Raw genomic sequence first — 27,688 nt, 5'->3', positions numbered from 1 at the left:
GCTACAGGAGTGTTTGAGAGAGAGAGGTGGTTAGGGAGACCTCCCCAGATACAGTAGTGTGAGAGAGAGAGAGGTGGTTAGAGAGACCTCCCCAGATACAGTAGTGTGAGAGAGAGAGGGTTAGAGAGACCTCCCCAGATACAGGAGTGTGAGAGAGAGAGAGGTGGTTAGAGAGACCTCCCCAGAGACAGTAGTGTGAGAGAGAGAGAGAGTTAGAGAGACCTGCCCAGATACAGGAGTGTGAGAGAGAGAGAGGGTTAGAGAGACCTCCCCAGATACAGGAGTGTGAGAGAGAGAGAGGTGGTTAGAGAGACCTCTCCAGATACAGGAGTGTCAGAGAGAGAGAGGTGGTTAGAGGGACCTCCCCAGATACAGTAGTGTGAGAGAGATAGGTGGTTAGAGAGACCTCCCCAGATACAGTTGTGTTTGAGAGAGAGAGGTGGTTAGAGAGACCTCACCAGATACAGTAGTGTGAGAGAGAGAGAGGTGGTTAGAGATACCTCCCCAGATACAGGAGAGTGAGAGAGAGAGAGGTGGTTAGAGAGACCTCCCCAGATACAGTAGTGTGAGAGAGAGAGGGTTAGAGAGACCTCTCCAGATACAGGAGTGTGTGAGAGAGAGAGGGGGTTAGATAGACCTCCCTAGATACAGTAGTGTGAGAGGGAGAGAGGTGTTTAGAGAGACCTCCCCAGATACAGGAGTGTGAGAGAGAGAGAGGTGTTTAGAGAGACCTCCCCAGATACAGGAGTGTGAGAGAGAGAGAGGTGTTTAGAGAGACCACCCCAGATACAGTAGTGTGAGAGAGAGAGGGTTAGAGAGACCTCCCCAGATACAGGAGTGTGAGAGAGAGAGAGGTGGTTAGAGAGACCTCCCCAGATACAGTAGTGTGAGCGAGAGAGGGTTAGAGAGACCTCCCCAGATACAGTAGTGTGAGAGGGAGAGAGGGTTAGAGAGACCTCCCCAGATACAGGAGTGTGAGAGAGAGAGGGTTAGAGAGACCTCTCCAGATACAGGAGTGTGTGAGTGAGAGAGGGGGTTAGAGAGACCTCCCCAGATACAGGAGCGTGAGAGAGAGAGAGAGGGTTAGAGGGACCTCCCCAGATACAGTAGTGTGAGAGAGAGAGGGTTAGAGAGACCTCCCCAGCTACAGGAGTGTTTGAGAGAGAGAGGTGGTTAGGGAGACCTCCCCAGATACAGTAGTGTGAGAGAGAGAGAGGTGGTTAGAGACACCTCACCAGATACAGTAGTGTGAGAGAGAGAGAGGTGGTTAGAGAGACCTCCCCAGATACAGTAGTGTGAGAGAGAGAGGGTTAGAGAGACCTCTCCAGATACAGGAGTGTGTGAGAGAGAGAGGGGGTTAGATAGACCTCCCTAGATACAGTAGTGTGAGAGGGAGAGAGGTGTTTAGAGAGACCTCCCCAGATACAGGAGTGTGAGAGAGAGAGAGGTGTTTAGAGAGACCTCCCCAGATACAGGAGTGTGAGAGAGAGAGAGGTGTTTTGAGAGACCACCCCAGATACAGTAGTGTGAGAGAGAGAGGGTTAGAGAGACCTCCCCAGATACAGGAGTGTGAGAGAGAGAGAGGTGGTTAGAGAGACCTCTCCAGATACAGGAGTGTCAGAGAGAGAGAGGTGGTTAGAGGGACCTCCCCAGATACAGTAGTGTGAGAGAGATAGGGGGTTAGAGAGACCTCCCCAGATACAGTAGTGTGAGAGAGAGAGACGGGGTTAGAGAGACCTCCCCAGATACAGTAGTGTAAGAGGGAGAGAGGTGTTTAGAGAGACCTCCCCAGATACAGGAGTGTGAGAGAGAGAGAGGTGTTTAGAGAGACCACCCCAGATACAGTAGTGTGAGAGAGAGAGGGTTAGAGAGACCTCCCCAGATACAGGAGTGTGAGAGAGAGAGGGTTAGAGAGACTTCCCCAGCTACAGGAGTGTTTGAGAGAGAGAGGTGGTTAGAGAGACCTCACCAGATACAGTAGTGTGAGAGAGAGAGAGGTGGTTAGAGAGACCTCCCCAGATACAGGAGAGTGAGAGAGAGAGAGGTGGTTAGAGAGACCTCCCCAGATACAGTAGTGTGAGAGAGAGAGGGTTAGAGAGACCTCTCCAGATACAGGAGTGTGTGAGAGAGAGAGGGTGTTAGATAGACCTCCCTAGATACAGTAGTGTGAGAGGGAGAGAGGTGTTTAGAGAGACCTCCCCAGATACAGGAGTGTGAGAGAGAGAGAGGTGTTTAGAGAGACCTCCCCAGATACAGGAGTGTGAGAGAGAGAGAGGTGTTTTGAGAGACCACCCCAGATACAGTAGTGTGAGAGAGAGAGGGTTAGAGAGACCTCCCCAGATACAGGAGTGTGAGAGAGAGAGAGGTGGTTAGAGAGACCTCCCCAGATACAGTAGTGTGAGCGAGAGAGGGTTAGAGAGACCTCCCCAGATACAGTAGTGTGAGAGGGAGAGAGGGTTAGAGAGACCTCCCCAGATACAGGAGTGTGAGAGAGAGAGGATTAGAGAGACCTCTCCAGATACGGGAGTGTGTGAGAGAGAGAGTGGGTTAGAGAGACCTCCCCAGATACAGGAGCGTGAGAGAGAGAGAGAGGGTTAGAGGGACCTCCCCAGATACAGTAGTGTGAGAGAGAGTGGGTTAGAGAGACCTCCCCAGCTACAGGAGTGTTTGAGAGAGAGAGGTGGTTAGGGAGACCTCCCCAGATACAGGAGTGTGAGAGAGAGAGAGGTGTTTAGAGAGACCACCCCAGATACAGTTGTGTGAGAGAGAGAGGGTTAGAGAGACCTCCCCAGATACAGGAGTGTGAGAGAGAGAGAGGTGGTTAGAGAGACCTCCCCAGATACAGTAGTGTGAGCGAGAGAGGGTTAGAGAGACCTCCCCAGATACAGTAGTGTGAGAGAGAGAGAGAGGGTTAGAGGGACCTCCCCAGATACAGTAGTGTGAGCGAGAGAGGGTTAGAGAGACCTCCCCAGATACAGTAGTGTGAGAGGGAGAGAGGGTTAGAGAGACCTCCCCAGATACAGGAGTGTGAGAGAGAGAGGGGGTTAGAGAGACCTCCCCAGATACAGGAGCGTGAGAGAGAGAGAGAGGGTTAGAGGGACCTCCCCAGATACAGTAGTGTGAGAGAGAGAGGGTTAGAGAGACCTCCCCAGCTACAGGAGTGTTTGAGAGAGAGAGGTGGTTAGGGAGACCTCCCCAGATACAGCAGTGTGAGAGAGAGAGGGTTAGAGAGACCTCCCCAGACACAGGAGTGTGAGAGAGAGAGGGTTAGAGAGACCTCTCCAGATACGGGAGTGTGTGAGAGAGAGAGGGGGTTAGAGAGACCTCCCCAGATACAGGAGCGTGAGAGAGAGAGAGAGGGTTAGAGGGACCTCCCCATATACAGTAGTGTGAGAGAGAGTGGGTTAGAGAGACCTCCCCAGCTACAGGAGTGTTTGAGAGAGAGAGGTGGTTAGGGAGACCTCCCCAGATACAGGAGTGTGAGAGAGAGAGAGGTGTTTAGAGAGACCACCCCAGATACAGTTGTGTGAGAGAGAGACGGTTAGAGAGACCTCCCCAGATACAGTAGTGTGAGCGAGAGAGGGTTAGAGAGACCTCCCCAGATACAGTAGTGTGAGAGGGAGAGAGGGTTAGAGAGACCTCCCCAGATACAGGAGTGTGAAAGAGAGAGGGGGTTAGAGAGACCTCCCCAGATACAGGAGCGTGAGAGAGAGAGAGAGGGTTAGAGGGACCTCCCCAGATACAGTAGTGTGAGAGAGAGAGGGTTAGAGAGACCTCCCCAGCTACAGGAGTGTTTGAGAGAGAGAGGTGGTTAGGGAGACCTCCCCAGATACAGGAGTGTGAGAGAGAGAGGGTTAGAGAGACCTCCCCAGATACAGGATTGTGAGAGAGAGAGGGGTAGAGAGACCTCCCCAGCTACAGGAGTGTGAGAGAGAGAGAGGTGGTTAGAGAGACCTCCCCAGATACAGTAGTGTGAGCGAGAGAGGGTTAGAGAGACCTCCCCAGATACAGTAGTGTGAGAGGGAGAGAGGGTTAGAGAGACCTCCCCAGATACAGGAGTGTGAGAGAGAGAGGGTTAGAGAGACCTCTCCAGATACAGGAGTGTGTGAGAGAGAGAGGGGGTTAGAGAGACCTCCCCAGATTCAGGAGCGTGAGAGAGAGAGAGAGGGTTAGAGGGACCTCCCCAGATACAGTAGTGTGAGAGAGAGAGGGTTAGAGAGACCTCCCCAGCTACAGGAGTGTTTGAGAGAGAGAGGTGGTTAGGGAGACCTCCCCAGATACAGTAGTGTGAGAGAGGGAGAGGTTGTTAGAGAGACCTCCCCAGAGACAGTAGTGTGAGAGAGGGAGATAGTCAGAGATACCTCCCCAGATACTGGAGTGTGTGAGAGAGAGAGGGTTAGAGAGACCTCCCCAGATACAGGAGTGTGAGAGAGAGAGAGGTGGTTAGAGAGACCTCTCCAGATACAGGAGTGTCAGAGAGAGAGAGGTGGTTAGAGGGACCTCCCCAGATACAGTAGTGTGAGAGAGATAGGGGGTTAGAGAGACCTCCCCTGATACAGTAGTGTGAGAGAGAGAGAGGGGGTTAGAGAGACCTCCCCAGATACAGTAGTGTGAGAGGGAGAGAGGTGTTTAGAGAGACCTCCCCAGATACAGGAGTGTGAGAGAGAGAGAGGTGTTTAGAGAGACCACCCCAGATACAGTAGTGTGAGAGAGAGAGGGTTAGAGAGACCTCCCCAGATACAGGAGTGTGAGAGAGAGAGGGTTAGAGAGACCTCCCCAGCTACAGAGTGTTTGAGAGAGAGAGGTGGTTAGAGAGACCTCACCAGATACAGTAGTGTGAGAGAGAGAGAGGTGGTTAGAGAGACCTCCCCAGATACAGTAGTGTGAGAGAGAGAGGGTTAGAGAGACCTCCCCAGATACAGGAGTGTGAGAGAGAGAGAGGTGGTTAGAGAGACCTCCCCAGATACAGTAGTGTGAGAGAGAGAGGGTTAGAGAGACCTCTCCAGACACAGGAGTGTGTGAGAGAGAGAGGGGGTTAGAGAGACCTCCCTAGATACAGTAGTGTGAGAGGGAGAGAGGTGTTTAGAGAGACCTCCCCAGATACAGGAGTGTCAGAGAGAGAGAGGTGTTTAGAGAGACCACCCCAGATACAGTAGTGTGAGAGGGAGAGGGTTAGAGAGACCTCCCCAGATACAGGAGTGTGAGAGAGAGAGAGAGGTGGTTAGAGAGACCTCCCCAGATACAGTAGTGTGAGCGAGAGTGGGTTAGAGAGACCTCCCCAGATACAGTAGTGTGAGAGGGAGAGAGGGTTAGAGAGACCTCCCCAGATACAGGAGTGAGAGAGAGAGGGGGTTAGAGACACCTCCCCAGATACAGGAGCGTGAGAGAGAGAGAGAGGGTTAGAGGGACCTCCCCGGATACAGTAGTGTGAGAGAGAGAGGGTTAGAGAGACCTCCCCAGCTACAGGAGTGTTTGAGAGAGAGAGGTGGTTAGAGAGACCTCCCCAGATACAGTAGTGTGAGAGAGAGAGAGGTGGTTAGAGAGACCTCCCCAGATACAGTAGTGTGAGAGAGAGAGGGTTAGAGAGACCTCCCCAGATACAGGAGTGTGAGAGAGAGAGAGGTGGTTAGAGAGACCTCCCCAGAGACAGTAGTGTGAGAGAGAGAGAGAGTTAGAGAGACCTCCCCAGATACAGGAGTGTGAGAGAGAGAGAGGGTTAGAGAGACCTCCCCAGATACAGGAGTGTGAGAGAGAGAGAGGTGGTTAGAGAGACCTCTCCAGATACAGGTGTGTCAGAGAGAGAGAGGTGGTTAGAGGGACCTCCCCAGATACAGTAGTGTGAGAGAGAGAGAGAGGGTTAGAGAGACCTCTCCAGATACAGGAGTGTGAGAGAGAGAGGGGGTTAGAGAGACCTCCCCAGATACAGTAGTGTGAGAGAGAGGGAGAGTTAGAGAGACCTCCCCAGATGCAGGAGTGTGAGAGAGAGAGGGTTAGAGAGACCTCCCCAGATACAGTAGTGTGAGAGAGAGAGAGGTGGTTAGAGAGACCTCTCCAGATACAGTAGTGTGAGAGAGAGAGAGAGTTAGAGAGACCTCCCCAGATACAGGAGTGTGAGAGAGAGAGGGTTAGAGAGACCTCCCCAGATACAGGAGTGTGAGAGAGAGAGACGTGGTTAGAGAGACCTCTCCAGATACAGGAGTGTCAGAGAGAGAGAGGTGGTTAGAGGGACCTCCCCATATACAGTAGTGTGAGAGAGATAGGGGGTTAGAGAGACCTCCCCAGATACAGTAGTGTGAGAGAGAGAGAGGGGGTTAGAGAGACCTCCCCAGATACAGTAGTGTGAGCGGGAGAGAGGTGTTTAGAGAGACCACCCCAGATACAGTAGTGTGAGAGAGAGAGGGTTAGAGAGACCTCCCCAGATACAGGAGTGTGAGAGAGAGAGAGGTGGTTAGAGAGACCTCCCCAGATACAGTAGTGTGAGCGAGAGGGGGTTAGAGAGACCTCCCCAGATACAGTAGTGTGAGCGAGAGAGGGTTAGAGAGACCTCCCCAGATACAGGAGTGTGAGAGAGAGAGGTGGTTAGAGAGACCTCCCCAGGTACAGGAGTGTGAGAGAGAGAGAGGGTTAGAGAGACCTCCCCAGATACAGTAGTGTGAGAGAGAGAGAGAGAGAGAGAGGGTTTGGAGACCACCGGATAGAGCAGTGAGAGCGAGAAAGACAGAGAGAGGCAGCGAGACAGAGAGTGTGATTGAGAGAGACAGAGGGTTCGGAGACCCCCGGATACAGGAGAGAGAGAAAGAGAGAGTGGGAGAGAGGCTTTGGAGACCCCTGGATACAGGAGAGAGAGAGAGAGAGGGTTCGGAACCGTTGGATAGAGGAGAGAGAGTGAGAGAGGGTGCGGAGACCCCCAGATAGAGGAGAGAGAAGGAGAGAGAAAGAGAGAGGGTTTGGGACCCCTGGATACAGGAGAGAGAGAGAGAGAGAGGGTTCGGAACCGTTGGATAGAGGAGAGAGAGAGAGAGAGGGTGCGGAGACCCCCAGATAGAGGAGAGAGAAGGAGAGAGAAAGAGAGAGGGTTTGGGACCCCTGGATACAGGAGAGAGAGAGAGAGAGGGTTCGGAACCGTTGGATAGAGGAGAGAGAGAGAGGGTGCGGAGACCCCCAGATAGAGGAGAGAGAGGGAGAGAGAGAGAGAGGGTTTGGGACCCCCGGATTGAGGAGTGAGAGTTCTGGTGGGGTTGTGGATAGCAACTTTCAGGGCTGGCTCGGGGTCCTGCGATCGAATGACCTGCTTTCAGACACCAAGCTGCTTTTTAATTCAGAGCCATTAAGTACAGAGCGAGCATGCCACAGTCTATTTTAGGACAGCTCATACAACTTGTCATTTACAAACACCTCAGCCCTTACACATAACTATTTCCAGAATGACTGAGCGCACAGTTAACCAACAAGTCACGAAATGAGTCAGAGAAACGCTCGCAAAATCGAAATTAGATGCGAGGGAAGAAACAAGAGACCAAGAGGAATAAATCAACAGGAAGAATCTGTCCAGATCAGTTTAAATACTCCCTCCCAAATGGAGACGAGGAAGTGTGGTCGGTCTCTCACTCACTGTCCCCATCAAACACTCCCAGGACAGGTACAGCACGGGGTTAGATACAGAGTAAATCTCCCTCTACACCGTCCCCATCAAACACTCCCAGGACAGCTACAGCACGGGGTTAGGTACAGAGTAAAGCCCCCACTACACTGTCCCAAACAAACACTCCCAGGACAGGTACAGCACGGGGTTAGATACATAGTAAATCTCCCTCTACACTGTCCCCATCAAACACTCCCAGGACAGGTACAGCACGGGGTTAGATACAGAGTAAATCTCCCTCTACACCGTCTCCATCAAACACTCCCAGGACAGGTACAGCACGGGGTTAGATACAGAGTAAATCTCCCTCTACACCGTCCCCATCAAACACTCCCAGGACAGGTACAGCATGGGGTTAGATACAGAGTAAATCTCCCTCTACACTGACCCCATCAAACACTCCCAGGACAGGTACAGCACGGGGTTAGATACAGAGTAAAGCTTCCTCTAAATCATCCCCATCAACATTCCCAGGACAAGTAAAGCACGGGGTTAGATACAGAGTAAAGCTCCCTCTACACTGTCCCCATCAAACACTCCCAGGACAGGTACAGCACGGGGTTAGATACAGAGTAAAGCACCCTCTACACCGTCCCCATCAAACACTCCCAGGACAGGTACAGCACGGCGTTAGATACAGAGTAAATCTCCCTCTACAACGGCCCCATCAAACACTCCCAGGACAGGTACAGCATGGGGTTAGATACAGAGTAAAGATCACTCTACACTGTCCACATCAAACACTCCCAGGACAGGTACAGCATGGGGTTAGATACAGAGTAAAGATCACTCTACACTGTCCACATCAAACACTCGCAAGACAGGTACAGCACGGTGTTAGATACAGATTAAACTCCCTCTAAATCATCCCCATCAACATTCCCAGGACAAGTAAAGCACGGGGTTAGATACAGAGTAAAGCTTCCTCTTCACTCTCCCCATCAAACACTCCCAGGACAGGTACAGCACGGGGTTAGATACAGAGTAAATCTCCCTCTGCACCGTCCCCATCAAACAATCCCAGGACAGGTACAGCATGGGGTTAGGTACAGAGTAAATCTCCCTCTACACTGTCCCCATCAAACACTCCCTGACAGGTACAGCACGGGGTTAGATACAGAGTAAAGTTCCCTCTACACTGTCCCCATCAAACACTCCCAGGACAGGTACAGCACGGGGTTAGATACAGAGTAAAGTTCCCTCTACACTGTCCCCATCAAACACTCCCAGGACAGGTACAGCACGGGGTTAGATACAGAGTAAAGTTCCCTCTACACTGTCCCCATCAAACACTCCCAGGAAATGTAAAGCACAGGGTTTGATACAGAGTAAAACTCACTCGACACTTTCTATATCAAACAATCCAACACAGGCACATCACGGGGTTAGATACAGAGTAAATCCCACTCTACACTGTCCCCATCAAACACTCCCAGGACAGGTACAGCACGGGGTTAGATACAGAGTAAATCTCCCTCTACACTGTCCCATCAAACACTCCCAGGACAGGTACAGCACGGGGTTAGATACAGAGTAAATCTCCCTCGACACTGTCCCCATCAAACACTCCCAGGACAGGTACAGCACGGGGTTAGATACAGGGTAAAGCTCCCTCTACACTGTCCCATCAAACACTCCCAGGACAGGTACAGCACGGGGTTAGATACAGAGTAAATCTCCCTCTACACCGTACCCATCAAACACTCCCAGGACAGGTACAGCACGGGGTTAGATACAGAGTAAATCTCCCTCTACACCGTCCCGAACAAATAATTCCAGGCCAGGTACAGCACGAGAATAGATACAGAGTAAAGCTCCAGCTACACTGTGCCCATCAAACACTCTCAGGACAAGTATAGCACGGGGTTAGATATAGATTAAAGTTCCATCTACACTGTGCCCATGAAAGAATTCCCGGCCAGTTACAGCACGAGGTTAGATACAGAGTAAAGCTCCCTCTACACCATCCCCATCAAACACTCCCAGGACAGGTACAGCACGGGGTTAGATACAGAGTAAATCTCCCTCTACACTGTCCCCATCAAACACTCCCAGGACAGGTACAGCACGGGGTTAGATACAGAGTAAATCTCCCTCTCCACCGTCCCCATCAAACACTCCCAGGACAGGTACAGCACGGGGTTAGATACAGAGTAAATCTCCCTCGACACTGTCCCCATCAAACACTCCCAGGACAGGTACAGCACGGGGTTAGATACAGAGTAAATCTCCCTCTACACTGTCCCCATCAAACACTCCCAGGACAGGTACAGCACGGGGTTAGATACAGAGTAAATCTCCCTCTACACCGTCCCCATCAAACACTCCCAGGACAGGTACAGCACGGGGTTAGATACAGAGTAAATCTCCCTCTACACCGTCCCCATCAAACACTCCCAGGACAGGTACAGCACGGGGTTAGATACAGAGTAAAGCTCCCTCTACACTGTCCCAATCAAACACTCCCAGGACAGGTACAGCACGGGGTTAGATACAGAGTAAAGTTCCCTTTACACTGTCCCCATCAAACACTCCCAGGACAGGTACAGCACGGGGTTAGATACAGAGTAAAGTTCCCTTTACACTGTCCCCATCAAACACTCCCAAGACAGGTACAGCACGGTGTTAGAAACAGATTAAACTCCCACTAAATCATCCCCATCAACATTCCCAGGACAAGTAAAGCACGGGGTTAGATACAGAGTAAAGCTTCCTCTACACTGTCCCCATCAAACACTCCCAGGACAGGTGAGCACGGGGTTAGATACAGAGTAAATCTCCCTCTACACTGTCCCCATCAAACACTCCCAGGACAGGTACAGCACAGGGTTAGATACAGAGTAAATCTCCCTCTACACCGTCCCCATCAAACACTCCCAGGACAGGTACAGCACGGGGTTAGATACAGAGTAAATCTCCCTCTACACTGTCCCCATCAAACACTCCCAGGACAGGTACAGCACAGGGTTAGATACAGAGTAAAGCTCCCTCTACACCGTCCCCATCAAACACTCCCAGGACAGCTACAGCACGGGGTTAGATACAGAGTAAAGCTCCCTCTACACCGTCCCCATCAAATAATTCCAGGCCAGGTACAGCACGAGAATAGATACAGAGTAAAGCTCCAGCTACACTGTCCTCATTAAACATTCCCAGGACAGGTACAGCACAGAGTTAGATACAGAGTTAAGCTCCCTCTATACTGTGTCCATCAAACACTCCCAGTAAAGGTACAGCATGGGGTTAAATACAGAGTAAATCTCCCTCTACACTGTCCCCATGCAAAACTGTCAGGACAGGTACGGCAAAGGGTTAGATACAGAGTAGAGATCCTTCTACACTGTGCCCATTAAACACTCCCAGGAGAGGTACAGCACGGGGTTAGATATAGATTAAAGTTTCATCTACACTGTGCCCATCAAACAATCCCAGTACAGGTACAGCACGGAGTTAGATACAGAGTAAATCTCCCTCTACACTGTCCCCATCAAACACCCCCAGGACAGGTACAGCACGGGGTTAGATACAGAGTAAATCTCCCTCTACAACGGCCCCATCAAACACTCCCAGGACAGGTACAGCATGGGGTTAGATACAGAGTAAAGATCACTCTACACTGTCCACATCAAACACTCCCAGGACAGGTACAGCATGGGGTTAGATACAGAGTAAAGATCACTCTACACTGTCCACATCAAACACTCGCAAGACAGGTACAGCACGGTGTTAGATACAGATTAAACTCCCTCTAAATCATCCCCATCAACATTCCCAGGACAAGTAAAGCACGGGGTTAGATACAGAGTAAAGCTTCCTCTTCACTCTCCCCATCAAACACTCCCAGGACAGGTACAGCACGGGGTTAGATACAGAGTAAATCTCCCTCTGCACCGTCCCCATCAAACACTCCCAGGACAGGTACAGCATGGGGTTAGGTACAGAGTAAATCTCCCTCTACACTGTCCCCATCAAACACTCCCTGACAGGTACAGCACGGGGTTAGATACAGAGTAAAGTTCCCTCTACACTGTCCCCATCAAACACTCCCAGGACAGGTACAGCACGGGGTTAGATACAGAGTAAAGTTCCCTCTACACTGTCCCCATCAAACACTCCCAGGACAGGTACAGCACGGGGTTAGATACAGAGTAAAGTTCCCTCTACACTGTCCCCATCAAACACTCCCAGGAAATGTAAAGCACAGGGTTTGATACAGAGTAAAACTCACTCGACACTTTCTATATCAAACAATCCAACACAGGCACATCACGGGGTTAGATACAGAGTAAATCCCACTCTACACTGTCCCCATCAAACACTCCCAGGACAGGTACAGCACGGGGTTAGATACAGAGTAAATCTCCCTCTACACTGTCCCCATCAAACACTCCCAGGACAGGTACAGCACGGGGTTAGATACAGGGTAAAGCTCCCTCTACACTGTCCCCATCAAACACTCCCAGGATAGGTACAGCACGGGGTTAGATACAGGGTAAAGCTCCCTCTACACTGTCCCATCAAACACTCCCAGGACAGGTACAGCACGGGGTTAGATACAGAGTAAATCTCCCTCTACACCGTCCCCATCAAACACTCCCAGGACAGGTACAGCACGGGGTTAGATACAGAGTAAATCTCCCTCTACACCATCCCCATCAAACACTCCCAGGACAGGTACAGCACGGGGTTAGATACAGAGTAAATCTCCCTCTACACCGTACCCATCAAACACTCCCAGGACAGGTACAGCACGGGGTTAGATACAGAGTAAATCTCCCTCTACACCGTCCCGAACAAATAATTCCAGGCCAGGTACAGCACGAGAATAGATACAGAGTAAAGCTCCAGCTACACTGTGCCCATCAAACACTCCCAGGACAGGTATAGCACAGGGTTAGATATAGATTAAAGTTCCGTCTACACTGTGCCCATGAAAGAATTCCCGGCCAGTTACAGCACGAGGTTAGATACAGAGTAAAGCTCCCTCTACACCATCCCCATCAAACACTCCCAGGACAGGTACAGCACGGGGTTAGATACAGAGTAAATCTCCCTCTACACTGTCCCCATCAAACACTCCCAGGACAGGTACAGCACGGGGTTAGATACAGAGTAAATCTCCCTCGACACTGTCCCCATCAAACACTCCCAGGACAGGTACAGCACGGGGTTAGATACAGAGTAAATCTCCCTCTACACTGTCCCCATCAAACACTCCCAGGACAGGTACAGCACGGGGTTAGATACAGAGTAAATCTCCCTCTACACCGTCCCCATCAAACACTCCCAGGACAGGTACAGCACGGGGTTAGATACAGAGTAAAGTTCCCTTTACACTGTCCCCATCAAACACTCCCAAGACAGGTACAGCACGGGGTTAGATACAGAGTAAAGCTCCCTCTACACTGTCCCCATCACACACTCCCAGGACAGGTACAGCACGGTGTTAGAAACAGATTAAACTCCCACTAAATCATCCCCATCAACATTCCCAGGACAAGTAAAGCACGGGGTTAGATACAGAGTAAAGCTTCCTCTACACTGTCCCCATCAAACACTCCCAGGACAGGTGAGCACGGGGTTAGATACAGAGTAAATCTCCCTCTACACTGTCCCCATCAAACACTCCCAGGACAGGTACAGCACAGGGTTAGATACAGAGTAAAGCTCCCTCTACACCGTCCCCATCAAACACTCCCAGGACAGCTACAGCACGGGGTTAGATACAGAGTAAAGCTCCCTCTACACCGTCCCCATCAAATAATTCCAGGCCAGGTACAGCACGAGAATAGATACAGAGTAAAGCTCCAGCTACACTGTCCTCATTAAACATTCCCAGGACAGGTACAGCACGGGGTTAGATACAGAGTTAAGCTCCCTCTATACTGTGTCCATCAAACACTCCCAGTAAAGGTACAGCATGGGGTTAAATACAGAGTAAATCTCCCTCTACACTGTCCCCATGCAAAACTGTCAGGACAGGTACGGCAAAGGGTTAGATACAGAGTAGAGATCCTTCTACACTGTGCCCATTAAACACTCCCAGGAGAGGTACAGCACGGGGTTAGATATAGATTAAAGTTTCATCTACACTGTGCCCATCAAACAATCCCAGTACAGGTACAGCACGGAGTTAGATACAGAGTAAATCTCCCTCTACACTGTCCCCATCAAACACCCCCAGGACAGGTACAGCACGGGGTTAGATACAGAGTAAAGCTCCCTCTACACCGTCCCCATCAAACACTCCCAGGACAGGTACAGCACGGGGTTAGATACAGAGTAAATCTCCCTCTACACTGTCCCCATCAAACACTCTCAAGACAGGTACAGCACGGTGTTAGATACAGATTAAACTCCCTCTAAATCATCCCCATCAACATTCCCAGGACAAGTAAAGCACGGGGTTAGATACAGAGTAAAGCTTCCTCTTCACTGTCCCCATCAAACACTCCCTGACAGGTACAGCACGGGGTTAGATACAGAGTAAAGTTCCCTCTACACTGTCCCCATCAAACACTCCCAGGACAGGTACAGCACGGGCTTAGATACAGAGTAAATCTCCCTCTACACTGTCCCCATCAAACACTCTCAAGACAGGTACAGCACGGTGTTAGATACAGATTAAACTCCCTCTAAATCATCCCCATCAACATTCCCAGGACAAGTAAAGCACGGGGTTAGATACAGAGTAAAGCTTCCTCTTCACTGTCCCCATCAAACACTCCCTGACAGGTACAGCACGGGGTTAGATACAGAGTAAAGTTCCCTCTACACTGTCCCCATCAAACACTCCCAGGACAGGTACAGCACGGGGTTAGACACAGAGTAAATCTCTCTCTACACTGTCCCCATCAAACACTCCCAGGACAGGTACAGCACGAGGTTAGATACAGAGTAAATCTCCCTCTACACTGTCCCCATCAAACACTCCCAGGACAGGTACAGCACGGGGTTAGATACAGAGTAAGGTCCCTCTACACTGTCCCCATCAAACACTCTCAAGACAGGTACAGCACGGTGTTAGATACAGATTCAACTCCCTCTAAATCATCCCCATCAACATTCCCAGGACAAGTAAAGCATGGGGTTAGATACAGAGTAGAGCTCCCTCTACACTGTCCCCATCAAACACTCCCAGGAGAGGTACAGCATGGAGTTAGATACAGAGTAAATCTCCCTCTACACTGTCCCCTTCAAAAACTTGAAGGACAGGTACAGCACGGAGTTAGATACAGTGTACAGCTCCCTCTACACTGTCTACATCAAACACTCCCAGGACAGGTACAGCACGGGGTTAGATACACAGTACATCTCCCTCTACAATGTCCCCATCAAACACCCCCAGGACAGGTACAGCACGGGGTTAGATAGAGAGTAAAGCACCCTCTATACTGTCCCCATCAAACACTCCCAGGACAGGTACAGCACGGGGTTAGATACAGCGTAAATCTCCCTCTACACTGTCCCCATCAAACACTCCCAGGATAGGTACAGCACGGGGTTAGATACAGAGTAAAGCTCCCTGTACACAGTCCCCATCAAACACTCCCAGGACAGGTACAACACGGGGTTAGATACAGAGTAAAGCTCCCTCTACACTGTTCCCATTAAACATTCCCAGGACAGGTACAGCATGGAGTTAGATACAGAGTTAAGCTCGCTCTACAATGTGCCCATCAAACACTCCCAGTACAGGTACAGCACGGGGTTAGATATAGAGTAAATCTCCCTCTTCACTGTCCCCATGAATAACTGTCAGGACAGGTACGGCAAATTTTTAGATACAGAGTAAGGATTCCTCTACCCTTTGCCCATTAAACACTCCCAGGACAGGTAAAGCACGGGGTTAGATACAGAGTAAATCTTCCTCTACACTGTCACCATCAAACACTCTCAGGACCGGTTCAGCACGGGGTTAGATGCAGAGTAAATCTCCCTCTACACTGTCCCCATCAAACACTTCCAGGGCAAGTACTGTACGGGGTTAGATACAGAGTAAACTCCCTCTAAATCATCCCCATCAGCATTCCCAGAACAAGTCAAGCACGGGGTTAGATACAGAGTAAAGCTCCCTCTACACTTTCCCCATCAAGCACTCCCTGTACAGATTCAGCAAGGGGTTAGATACAGAGTTAATCTCACTTTACACTGTCCCCATGAAAAACTGTCAGGAAAGGTAGGGCAAATGGTTAGATACAGAGTAAGGATCCCTCTACACTGTGCCCATTAAACACTCCCAGGCCAGGTACAGCACGGGGTTAGATAAAGACTAAAGCTCGCTATACACTGTCCCCATCAAACACTCCCAGGACAGGAACAGCACGGGGTTAGATGCAGAGTAAAACTCCCTCTAAATCATCCTGAACAAGTTTCCCTGAACAGGTACAGCACGGGGTTAGATACAGAGTAAAGCTCCCTCTACACTGTCCCCATCAAACACTCCCAAGACAGGTACAGCACGGGGTTAGATACAGAGTAAAGCTCCCTCTACACTGTCCCCATCAAACACTCCCAGGACAGGTACAGCACGAGGTTAGATACAGAGTAAAGCTCCCTGTACACAGTCCCCATCAAACACTCCCAGGACAGGTACAGCACGGGGTTAGAAGCAGAGTAAATCTCCCTCTACACTGTCCCCATGAATAACTGTCAGGACAGGTACGGCAAATTTTTAGATACAGAGTAAGGATCCCTCTACCCTGTGCCCATTAAACACTCCCAGGACAGGTACAGCACGGGGTTAGATACAGAGTAAATCTTCCTCTACACTGTCACCATCAAACACTCTCAGGACCGGTTCAGCATGGGGTTAGAAGCAGAGTAAATCTCCCTCTACACTGTCCCCATCAAACACTCCCAGGACTGGTACAGCACGGGGTTAGATACAGAGTAAAGCTCCCTCTACACTGTCCCCATCAAACACTCCCAGGACTGGTACAGCACGGGGTTAGATACAGAGTAAATCTCCCTCTACACTGTCCCCATCAAACACTCCCAGGACAGGTACAGCACGGGGTTAGACACAGAGTAAATCTCCCTCTACACTGTCCCCATCAAACACTCCCAGGACAGGTACAGCACGGGGTTAGATACAGAGTTAATCTCACTTTACACTGTCCCCATGAAAAACTGTCAGGAAAGGTAGGGCAAATGGTTAGATACAGAGTAAGGATCCCTCTACACTGTGCCCATTAAACACTCCCTGGACAGGAACAGCACGGGGTTAGATGCAGAGTAAAACTCCCTCTAAATCGTCCTGAACAAGTTTCCCTGAACAGGTACAGCACGGGTTAGATACAGAGTAAAGCTCGCTCTACACCGTCCCCATCAAACACTCCCAGGACAGGTACAGCACGGGGTTAGATACAGAGTAAAGCTCCCTCTACACTGTCCCCATCAAACACTCCCAGGACAGGTACAGCACAGGGTTAGATACAGAGTAAATCTCCCTCTACACTGTCCCCATCAAATACTCCCAGGGCAGGTACAGCACAGGGTTAGATACAGAGTAAAGCTCCCTCTACACTGTCATCATCAAACACTCCCAGGACAGGTACAGCACGGGGTTAGATACAGAGTAAATCTCCCTCTACACTGTCCCATCAAACACTCCCAGGACAGGTACAGCACGGGGTTAGATGCAGAGTAAATCTCCCTCTACACCGTCCCCATCAAACACTCCCAGGACAGGTACAGCACGGGGTTAGATACAGAGTAAATCTCCCTCTACACTGTCGCCATCAAACACTCCCAGGACAGGTACAGCACGGGGTTAGATACAGAGTAAATCTCCCTCTACACTGTCCCCATGAATAACTGTCAGGACAGGTACGGCAAATTTTTAGATACAGAGTAAGGATCCCTCTACCCTGTGCCCATTAAACACTCCCAGGACAGGTACAGCACGGGGTTAGATACAGAGTAAATCTTCCTCTACACTGTCACCATCAAACACTCTCAGGACCGGTTCAGCATGGGGTTAGATGCAGAGTAAAGCTCCCTCTACACCGTCCCCATCAAGCACTCCCAGGACAGGTACAGCACGGGGTTAGATACAGAGTAAAGCTCTCTCTACACTGTCCCCATCAAACACTCCCAGGACAGGTACAGCACGGGGTTAGATACAGAGTAAATCTCCCTCTAAACCGTCCCCATCAAACACTCCCAGGACAGGTACAGCACGGGGTTAGATACAGAGTAAATCTCCCTCTACACTGTCCCCATGAATAACTGTCAGGACAGGTACGGCAAATTTTTAGATACAGAGTAAGGATCCCTCTACCCTGTGCCCATTAAACACTCCCAGGACAGGTACAGCACGGGGTTAGACACAGAGTAAATCTCCCTCTACACTGTCACCATCAAACACTCTCAGGACCGGTTCAGCATGGGGTTAGATGCAGAGTAAATCTCCCTCTACACTTTCCCCATCAAACACTCCCAGGACAGGTACAGCACGGGGTTGGATACAGAGTAAAGATCCCTCTACACTGTCCCCATCAAAAACTTGAAGGACAGGTGCAGCACGGGGTTAGATACAGAGTAAAGCCTCCTCTACACGGTCCCCATCAAACACTCCCAGGACAGATACAGCACGGGGTTAGATACAGAGTAAATCTCCCTCTACACCGTCCCCATCAAACACTCCCAGGACAGGTACAGCACGGGCTTAGATACAGAGTAAATCTCCCTCTACACTGTCCCCATCAAACACTCCCAGGGCAGGTACAGCACGGTGTTAGATACAGAGTAAAGCTCCCTCTACACCGTCCCCATCAAACACTCCCAGGACAGGGTCAGCACGGGGTTAGATACAAAGTAAATCTCCCTCTACACTGTCCACATGAAAAACTGTCAGGACAGGTACAGCATGGGGTTAGATCTAGATTAAATTTCCGTCTACACTGTCCCCCTCAAACACTCCCAGGACAGGTACAGCACCGGGTTAGATACAAAGTAAAGTTCCCATTACACTGTCCCCATCAAACACTCCCAGGACACGTACAGCACGGAGTTAGATACAGAGTAAATCTCCCTCTACATTGTCCCCATCAAACACTCCCAGGACAGGTACAGCACGGGGTTAGATACAAAGTAAAGTTCCCATTACACTGTCCCCATCAAACACTCCCAGGACAGGTACTGCACGGGGTTAGATACAAAGTAAAGTTCCCATTACACTGTCCCCATCAAACACTCCCAGGACAGGTACAGCACGGGGTTAGATACAGAGTAAAGCTCCCTCTGCACTGTCCCCATCAAACACTCCCAGGACAGGTACTGCACGGGGTTAGATACAGAGTAAAGCTTCCTCTTCACTCTCCCCATCAAACATTCCCAGGACAGGTACAGCACGGGGTTAGATACAGAGTAATGCTCCCTCTACACTGTCCCCATCAAACACTCTCAAGACAGGTACAGCACGGTGTTAGATACAGATTCAACTCCCTCTAAATCATCCCCATCAACATTCCCAGGACAAGTATAGCACGGGGTTAGATATAGATTAAAGTTCCGTCTACACTGTGCCCATGAAAGAATTCCAGGCCAGTTACCGCACGAGGTTCGATACAGAGTCAAGCTTCCTCTACACTGTCCCCATCAAACACTCCCAGGAGAGGTACAGCATGGAGTTAGATACAGAGTAAATCTCCCTCTACACTGTCCCCATCAAACACTCCCAGGAAAGGTACAGCACGGGGTTAGATACAGTGTACAGCTCCCTCTACACTGTCTACATCAAACACTCCCAGGACAGGTAGAACACGGGGTTAGATACAGAGTAAAGCTCCCTCTACAATGTCCCCATCAAACACTCCCAGGACAGGTACAGAACGGGGTTAGATAGAGAGTAAAGCACCCTCTATACTGTCCCCATCAAACAATCCCAGGACAGGTACAACACGGGGTTAGATACAGAGTAAAGCTCCCTCTACACCGTCCCCATCAAACGCTCCCAGGACAGGTACAGCACGGGGTTAGATACAGAGTAAATCTCCCTCTACACTGTTCCCATTAAACATTCCCAGGACAGGTACAGCATGGAGTTAGATACAGAGTTAAGCTCGCTCTACACTGTGCCCATCAAACACTCCCAGTACAGGTACAGCACGGGGTTAGATATAGAGTAAATCTCCCTCTTCACTGTCCCCATGAATAACTGTCAGGACAGGTACGGCAAATTTTTAGATACAGAGTAAGGATTCCTCTACCCTTTGCCCATTAAACACTCCCAGGACAGGTAAAGCACGGGGTTAGATACAGAGTAAATCTTCCTCTACACTGTCACCATCAAACACTCTCAGGACCGGTTCAGCACGGGGTTAGATGCAGAGTAAATCTCCCTCTACACTGTCCCCATCAAACACTTCCAGGGCAAGTACTGTACGGGGTTAGATACAGAGTAAACTCCCTCTAAATCATCCCCATCAGCATTCCGAGAACAAGTCAAGCACGGGGTTAGATACAGAGTAAAGCTCCCTCTACACTTTCCCCATCAAGCACTCCCTGTACAGATTCAGCAAGGGGTTAGATACAGAGTTAATCTCACTTTACACTGTCCCCATGAAAAACTGTCAGGAAAGGTAGGGCAAATGGTTAGATACAGAGTAAGGATCCCTCTACACTGTGCCCATTAAACACTCCCAGGCCAGGTACAGCACGGGGTTAGATATAGCTTAAAGTTCCGTCTACACTGTCCCCATCAAACACTCCCTGGACAGGTACAGCACGGGGTTAGATACAGAGTAAAGCTCCCTCTACACTGTCCCCATCAAACACTCCCAGGACAGGAACAGCACGGGGTTAGATGCAGAGTAAAACTCCCTCTAAATCATCCTGAACAAGTTTCCCTGAACAGGTACAGCACGGGTTGGATACAGAGTAAAGCTCCCTCTACACTGTCCCCATCAAACACTCCCAGGACAGGTACAGCACGGGGTTAGATACAGAGTAAAGCTCCCTCTACACCGTCCCCATCAAACACTCCCAGGACAGGTACAGCACGGGGTTAGATACAGAGTAAATCTCCCTCTACACCGTCCCCATCAAACACTCCCAGGACAGGTACAGCACGGGGTTAGATACAGAGTAAATCTCCCTCTACACCGTCCCCATCAAACACTCCCAGGACAGGTACAGCACGGGGTTAGATACAGAGTAAATCTCCCTCTACACCGTCCCCATCAAACACTCCCAGGACAGGTACAGCACGGGGTTAGATACAGAGTAAATCTCCCTCTACACTGTCCCCATCAAACACTCCCAGGACTGGTACAGCACGGGGTTAGATACAGAGTTAAGCTACCTCTACACTGTCTCCATTAAACATTCCTGGGACAGGTACAGCATGGAGTTACATACAGAGTAAATCTCCCTCTACACTGTCCCCATCAAACACTCCCAGGACAGGTACAGCACGGGGTTAGATACAGAGTAAAGCTCCCTCTACACCGTCCCCATCAAACACTCCCAGGACAGGTACAGCACGGGGTTAGATACAGAGTAAATCTCCCTCTACACTGTCCCCATCAAACACTCCCAGGACAGGTACAGCACGGGGTTAGATACAGAGTAAAGCTCCCTCTACACCGTCCCCATCAAACACTCCCAGGACAGGTACAGCACGGGGTTAGATACAGAGTAAATCTCCCTCTACACTGTCCCCATCAAACACTCCCAGGACAGGTACAGCACGGGGTTAGATACAGAGTAAAGCTTCCTCTGCACTGACCCCATGAAAAACTATCAGGACAGGTACGGCAAATGGTTAGATACAGAGTAAGGATTCCTCTACACTGTGCCCATCAAACACTCCCAGGACAGGTACAGCACGGGGTTAGATACAGAATAAACTCCCTTTAAATCATCCCCATCAACATTCCCAGGACAAGAAAAGCACGGGGTTAGATACAGAGTAAAGCTTCCTCTACACCGTCCCCATCAAACACTCCCAGGACAGGTACAGCACGGGGTTAGATACAGAGTAAAGCTCCCTCTACACTGTCCCCATCAAACACTCCCAGGACAGGTACAGCACGGGGTTAGATACAGAGTAAATCTCCCTCGACTCTGTCCCCATCAAACACTCCCAGGACAGGTACAGCACGGGGTTAGATACAGAGTAAATCTCCCTCTACACCATCCCCATCAAACACTCCCAGGACAGGTACAGCACGGGGTTAGATACAGAGTAAATCTCCCTCTACACTGTCCCCATGAATAACTGTCAGGACAGGTACGGCAAATTTTTAGATACAGAGTAAGGATCCCTCTACCCTGTGCCCATTAAATACTCCCAGGACAGGTACAGCACGGGGTTAGATACAGAGTAAATCTTCCTCTACACTGTCACCATCAAACACTCTCAGGACCGGTTCAGCATGGGGTTAGATGCAGAGTAAATCTCCCTCTACACTTTCCCCATCAAACACTCCCAGGACAGGTACAGCACGGGGTTGGATACAGAGTAAAGATCCCTCTACACTGTCCCCATCAAAAACTTGAAGGACAGGTGCAGCACGGGGTTAGATACAGAGTAAATCTCCCTCTACACTTTCCCCATCAAACACTCCCAGGACAGGTACAACACGGGGTTAGATACAGGGTAAAGCTCCCTCTACACTGTCCACATGAAAAACTGTCAGGACAGGTACAGCATGGGGTTAGATCTAGATTAAATTTCCGTCTACACTGTCCCCCTCAAACACTCCCAGGACAGGTACAGCACGGGGTTAGATACAGAGTAAATCTCCCTCTACACTGTCCCCATCAAACACTCCCAGGACTGGTACAGCACGGGGTTAGATACAGAGTAAATCTCCCTCTACACCATCCCCATCAAACACTCCCAGGACAGGTACAGCACGGGGTTAGATACAGAGTAAATCTCCCTCTACACTGTCCCCATCAAACACTCCCAGGATAGGTACAGCACGGGGTGAGATACAGAGTAAAGCTTCCTCTGCACTGACCCCATGAAAAACTATCAGGACAGGTACGGCAAATGGTTAGATACAGAGTAAGGATTCCTCTACACTGTGCCCATCAAACACTCCCAGGACAGGTACAGCACGGGGTTAGATACAGAGTAAAGCTCCCTCTACACTTTCCCCATCAAACACTCCCAGGACAGGTACAGCACGGGGTTAGATACAGAGTAAATCTCCCTCTACACCGTCCCCATCAAACACTCCCAGGACAGGTACAGCACGGGGTTAGATACAGAGTAAAGCTCCCTCTACACTGTCCGCATCAAACACACCCAGGACAGGTACAGCACGGGGTTAGATACAGAGTAACTCTCCCTCTACACCGTCCCCATCAAACACTCCCAGGACAGGTACAGCACGGGGTTAGATACAGAGTAAAGCTCCAGCTACACTTTCCCCATCAAACACTCCCAGGACAGGTACAGCACAGGTTTAGATCTAGATTAAAGTTCCGTCTACACTGTCCCCATCAAACACTCCCAGGACAGGTACAGCACGAGGTTAGATACAGAGTAAATCTCCCTCCACACTGTCCCCATCAAACACTCCCAGGACAGGTACAGCACAGGGTTATATCTAGATTAAAGTTCCGTCTACACTGTCCGCTCAAACACTCCCAGGACTGGTACAGCACGGGGTGAGATACAGAGTAAATCTCCCTCTAAATCGTCCCCATCAACATTCCCAGGATAACTAAAGCACGGGATTTCATACAGAGTAAAGCTTCCTCTACACTGTCCACATCAAACACTCCCAGGACAGGTACAGAACAGGGTTATATCTAGATTAAAGTTCCGTCTACACTGTCCGCTCAAACACTCCCCGGACTGGTATTGCACGGGGTGAGATACAGAGTAAATCTCCCTCTAAATCGTCCCCATCAACATTCCCAGGATAACTAACGCACGGGATTTCATACAGAGTAAAGCTTCCACTACACTGTCCACATCAAACACTCCCAGGACAGGTACAGCACAGGGTTAGATACAGAGTAAATCTCCCTCTACACTGTCCCCATGAAAACCTGTCAGGACAGGTACGGCAAATGGTTAGATACAGAGTAAGGATTCCTCTACAGTGTGCCCATCAAACACTCCCAACACAGGTACAGCACGGGGTTAGATACAGAGTAAATCTCCCTCTACACTGTCACCATTATACACTCCCAGGACAGGTACAGCACGGGGTTAGATACAGAATAAACTCCCTTTAAATCATCCCCATCAACATTCGCAGGACAAGAAAAGCACGGGGTTAGATACAGAGTAAAGCTTCCTCTACACCGTCCCCATCAAACACTCCCAGGACAGGTACAGCACGGGGTTAGATACAGAGTAAAGCTCCCTCTACACTGTCCCCATCAAACACTCCCAGGACAGGTACAGCACGGGGTTAGATACAGAGTAAATCTCCCTCGACTCTGTCCCCATCAAACACTCCCAGGACAGGTACAGCACGGGGTTAGATACAGAGTAAAGCTCGCTCTACACTGTCCCCATCAAACACTCCCAGGACAGGTACAGCACGGGGTTAGATACAGAGTAAAGATCCCTCTACACTGTCCCCAACAAACACTCCCAGGACAGGTACAGCACGGGGTTAGATACAGAGTAAATCTCCCTCGACTCTGTCCCCATCAAACACTCCCAGGACAGGTACAGCACGGGGTTAGATACAGAGTAAAGCTCGCTCTACACTGTCCCCAGCAAACACTCCCAGGACAGGTACAGCACGGGGTTAGATACAGAGTAAACCTCCCTCTACACCGTCCCCATCAAACACTCCCAGGACAGGTACAGCACGGGGTTAGATACAGAGTAAAGCTCCCTCTACACTTTCCCCATCGAGCACTCCCTGTACAGATTCAGCAACGGGTTAGATACAGAGTTAATCTCACTTTACACTGTCCCCATGAAAAACTGTCAGGAAAGGTAGGGCAAATGGTTAGATACAGAGTAAGGATTCCTCTACACTGTGCCCATCAAACACTCCCAACACAGGTACAGCACGGGGTTAGATACAGAGTAAATCTCCCTCTTCACTGTCACCATTATACACTCCCAGGACAGGTGCAGCACGGGGTTAGATTCAGAGTAAAGATCACTCTACACCGTCCCCATCAAACACTCCCAGGACAGGTACAGCACGGGGTTAGATACAGAGTAAATCTCCCTCTACACTGTCCCCATCAAAAATTTCCAGGGCAGGTACAGCACGGGGTTAGATACAGAGTAAACTCCCTCTAAATCATCCCCATCAACATTCCCAGAACAAGTCAAGCACGGGGTTAGATACAGAGTAAATCTCCCACTACACTGTCCCCATGAAAACCTGTCAGGACAGGTACGGCAAATGGTTAGATACAGAGTAAGGATTCCTCTACACTGTGCCCATCAAACACTCCCAACACAGGTACAGCACGGGGTTAGATACAGAGTAAATCTCCCTCTTCACTGTCACCATTATACACTCCCAGGACAGGTGCAGCACGGGGTTAGATTCAGAGTAAAGATCACTCTACACCGTCCCCATCAAACACTCCCAGGACAGGTACAGCACGGGGTTAGATCTAGATTAAATTTCCGTCTACACTGTCCCCCTCAAACACTCCCAGGACAGGTACAGCACGGGGTTAGATACAGAGTAAAGCTCCCTCTACACCGTCCCCATCAAACACTCCCAGGACAGGTACAGCACGGGGTTAGATACAGAGTAAAGCTCCCTCTACACTGTCCCCATCAAACACTCCCAGGACAGGTACAGCACGGGGTTAGATACAGAGTAAATCTCCCTCTACACCGTCCCCATCAAACACTCCCAGGACAGGTACAGCACGGGGTTAGATACAGAGTAAATCTCCCTCTACACTGTCCCCATCAAACACTCCCAGGACAGGTACAGCACGGGGTTAGATACAGAGTAAATCCCACTCTACACTGTCGCACTGTCGGAGGGTCAGTGCTGAGGGAGAGCCGCACTGTCGGAGTGTCAGTGCTGAAGGAGAGCCGCACTGTCGGTGTGTCAGTGCTGAAGGAGAGCCGCACTGTCGGAGGGTCAGTACTGAGGGAGAGCATCACTGTCAGAGGGTCAGTGTTGAGGGAGTGCTTCACTGTTGGAGGGTCAGTACTGAGGGAGAGCCGCACTGTCGGAGGGTCAGTGCTGAGGGAGAGCCGCACTGTCGGAGGGTCAGCGCTGAGGGAGAGCCGCACTGTCGGAGGGTCAGTGCTGAAGGAGAGCCGCACTGTCGGAGGGTCAGTACTGAGGGAGAGCATCACTGTCAGAGGGTCAGTGTTGACGGAGTGCTTCACTGTCGGAGGGTCAGTACTGAGGGAGAGCCGCACCATCGGAGGGTCAGTGCTGAGGGAGAGCCGCACTGTCAGAGGGTCAGTGCTGAGGGAGAGCTGCACTGTCGGAGGGTCAGTACTGAGGGAGAGCCGCACTGTCGGAGGGTCAGCGCTGAGGGAGATCCGCACTGTCGGAGGGTCAGTGCTGAGGGAACGCTGTCTGAGTTTGGAGTCTGCGTGGGCCCGGGTTTGAGGATGGAGTGGCCTGTGTTCAGTTTGTTTCTCATTCTGTCTCTCTCTCCTCCATACAGAGAGTGTGCGGAAGCTCTTTGGTTCGACATTGGAGGTGCTGAGACGAGTGAGGATCGAGACTCGGAATGGTCGATTTGAGGAGAAACTTCTGGTGAGAGACCTTGAGAAGCTCCAGTCATAGAAGCCATTTCTCTCCCTCTACCTCTCTCTGTCTTGTTCTCTCTATCTCTCTCTCTCTCTGTCCCCCTTTCTTTCTCCTTCTGCCTCTCTCTGTCTCTGTCTCTGTCTCTCTCTCTCTCTCCCTCTGCCTTTTTCTGTCTCTCTCTCTCTCTCTCTGTGTCTCCCTGTCTCTCTCTCTCTCTCTGTCCCTCTTTCTTTTTCCTTCTGCCTCTCTCTGTCTCTGTCTCTCTCTCTCTCTCTCTCTCCCTCTGCCTTTCTCTGTCTCTCTCTCTCTCTCTCTCTCTCTGTGTCTCCCTGTCTCTCTCTCTCTCTCTGTCTCTCCCCCTCTGTCTCTCCCCTTCTGTCTCTCTGTCTCTGTCTCTGTCTCTCTCTCTCTGTGTCTCCCTGTCTCTCTGTCTCTCTCTTTCTCTCTCTCTCTCTCCCCCTCTCTCTCTCCCCCTCTGTCTCTCTCCCTCTGTCTCTCCCTGTATCTCCTTGTCTCCCTCTGCCTCTCTCTGTCTCTGTCTGTCTCTCTCTCTCTCCCTCTGTCTCTCTCCCTCTGTCTCTCCCTGTATCTCCTTGTCTCTCTGTCTCTCTCTGTCTCTCTCTGTCTCTCTCTTTCTCTCCCTCCCTCTGTCTCCCTCCCTCTGTCTCTCCCTCTCTCTTTTTCTCTCTTTCTCTCTCTGTCTCTCCCCGTCTCTATCTCTCGCTATCGCTCTCTGTCCCTCTCTCTTTGTCTCCCTCTGTGTCTCTCTTTATCTCTCTCTCTCGCTCTCTCTCTCTCACAGATCACAGAATCCCACAGAGTGCAGAAGAGGCCCTTTGGCCCATCGAGTCTGCACCTACACCGTGAGAAACCCCTGACCTACCTCCCTAACCCCACTTACTAGCACTTGGCCCCCACAGCCTCGAATGTTATGAGGTGCCGAGTGCTCATCCAGGGACTTTTTAAAGGATGTGAGGCTAACCCGCCCTCCACCACCCTCCCAGGCAGCGCATTCCACACCCTCACCACCCTATGGGTAAGAAAGTTTCTCCTCACATCCCCCCCTAAACCTCCTGCCCCTCACCTTGAACTGATGCCCCCCTCGTGAATGACCCTTCAACTAAGGGGAACAGCTGCTCCCTACCCACCCTGTCCATGCCCCTCATAATCTTGTCCACCTCGATCAGGTCGCCCCTCAGTCTTCTCTGCTCCAACGAAAACAACCCAAGTCTATCCAATCCATTATTCTCTGGGCTTGTTACTCCTTCCTATCACCCTAGAGGGAACATGTTGAGCCTATACCCTCCCCATTTCCTTTTTGAACACCACCCCACCCCCCATAATGTTCCTCTGTAGATTTCCCCACAAGTAG

The 27,688-nt window shown here is 50.5% G+C and overlaps 1 protein-coding gene across 1 annotated transcript in view; it reads left to right on the top strand.

Annotated features, from left to right (window-relative positions):
- The window catches only part of LOC121273794 (capping protein, Arp2/3 and myosin-I linker protein 3-like), a 146,352-nt gene that overhangs the window by 44,174 nt on the left and 74,490 nt on the right, over positions 1–27,688 (top strand). The window contains exon 2 of the mRNA XM_041180960.1: positions 26,231–26,322. Coding sequence (XP_041036894.1) covers positions 26,231–26,322 — 92 coding nt within the window. The remainder of the gene's footprint in view (positions 1–26,230; positions 26,323–27,688) is intronic.

The sequence above is a fragment of the Carcharodon carcharias genome (assembly GCF_017639515.1).
Source record: "Carcharodon carcharias isolate sCarCar2 chromosome 27 unlocalized genomic scaffold, sCarCar2.pri SUPER_27_unloc_11, whole genome shotgun sequence".
Lineage (NCBI taxonomy): Eukaryota > Metazoa > Chordata > Chondrichthyes > Lamniformes > Lamnidae > Carcharodon > Carcharodon carcharias.
The sequence above is the reverse complement of the archived record's forward strand: the minus strand, read 5'-3'. Positions and strand labels throughout refer to the sequence as shown.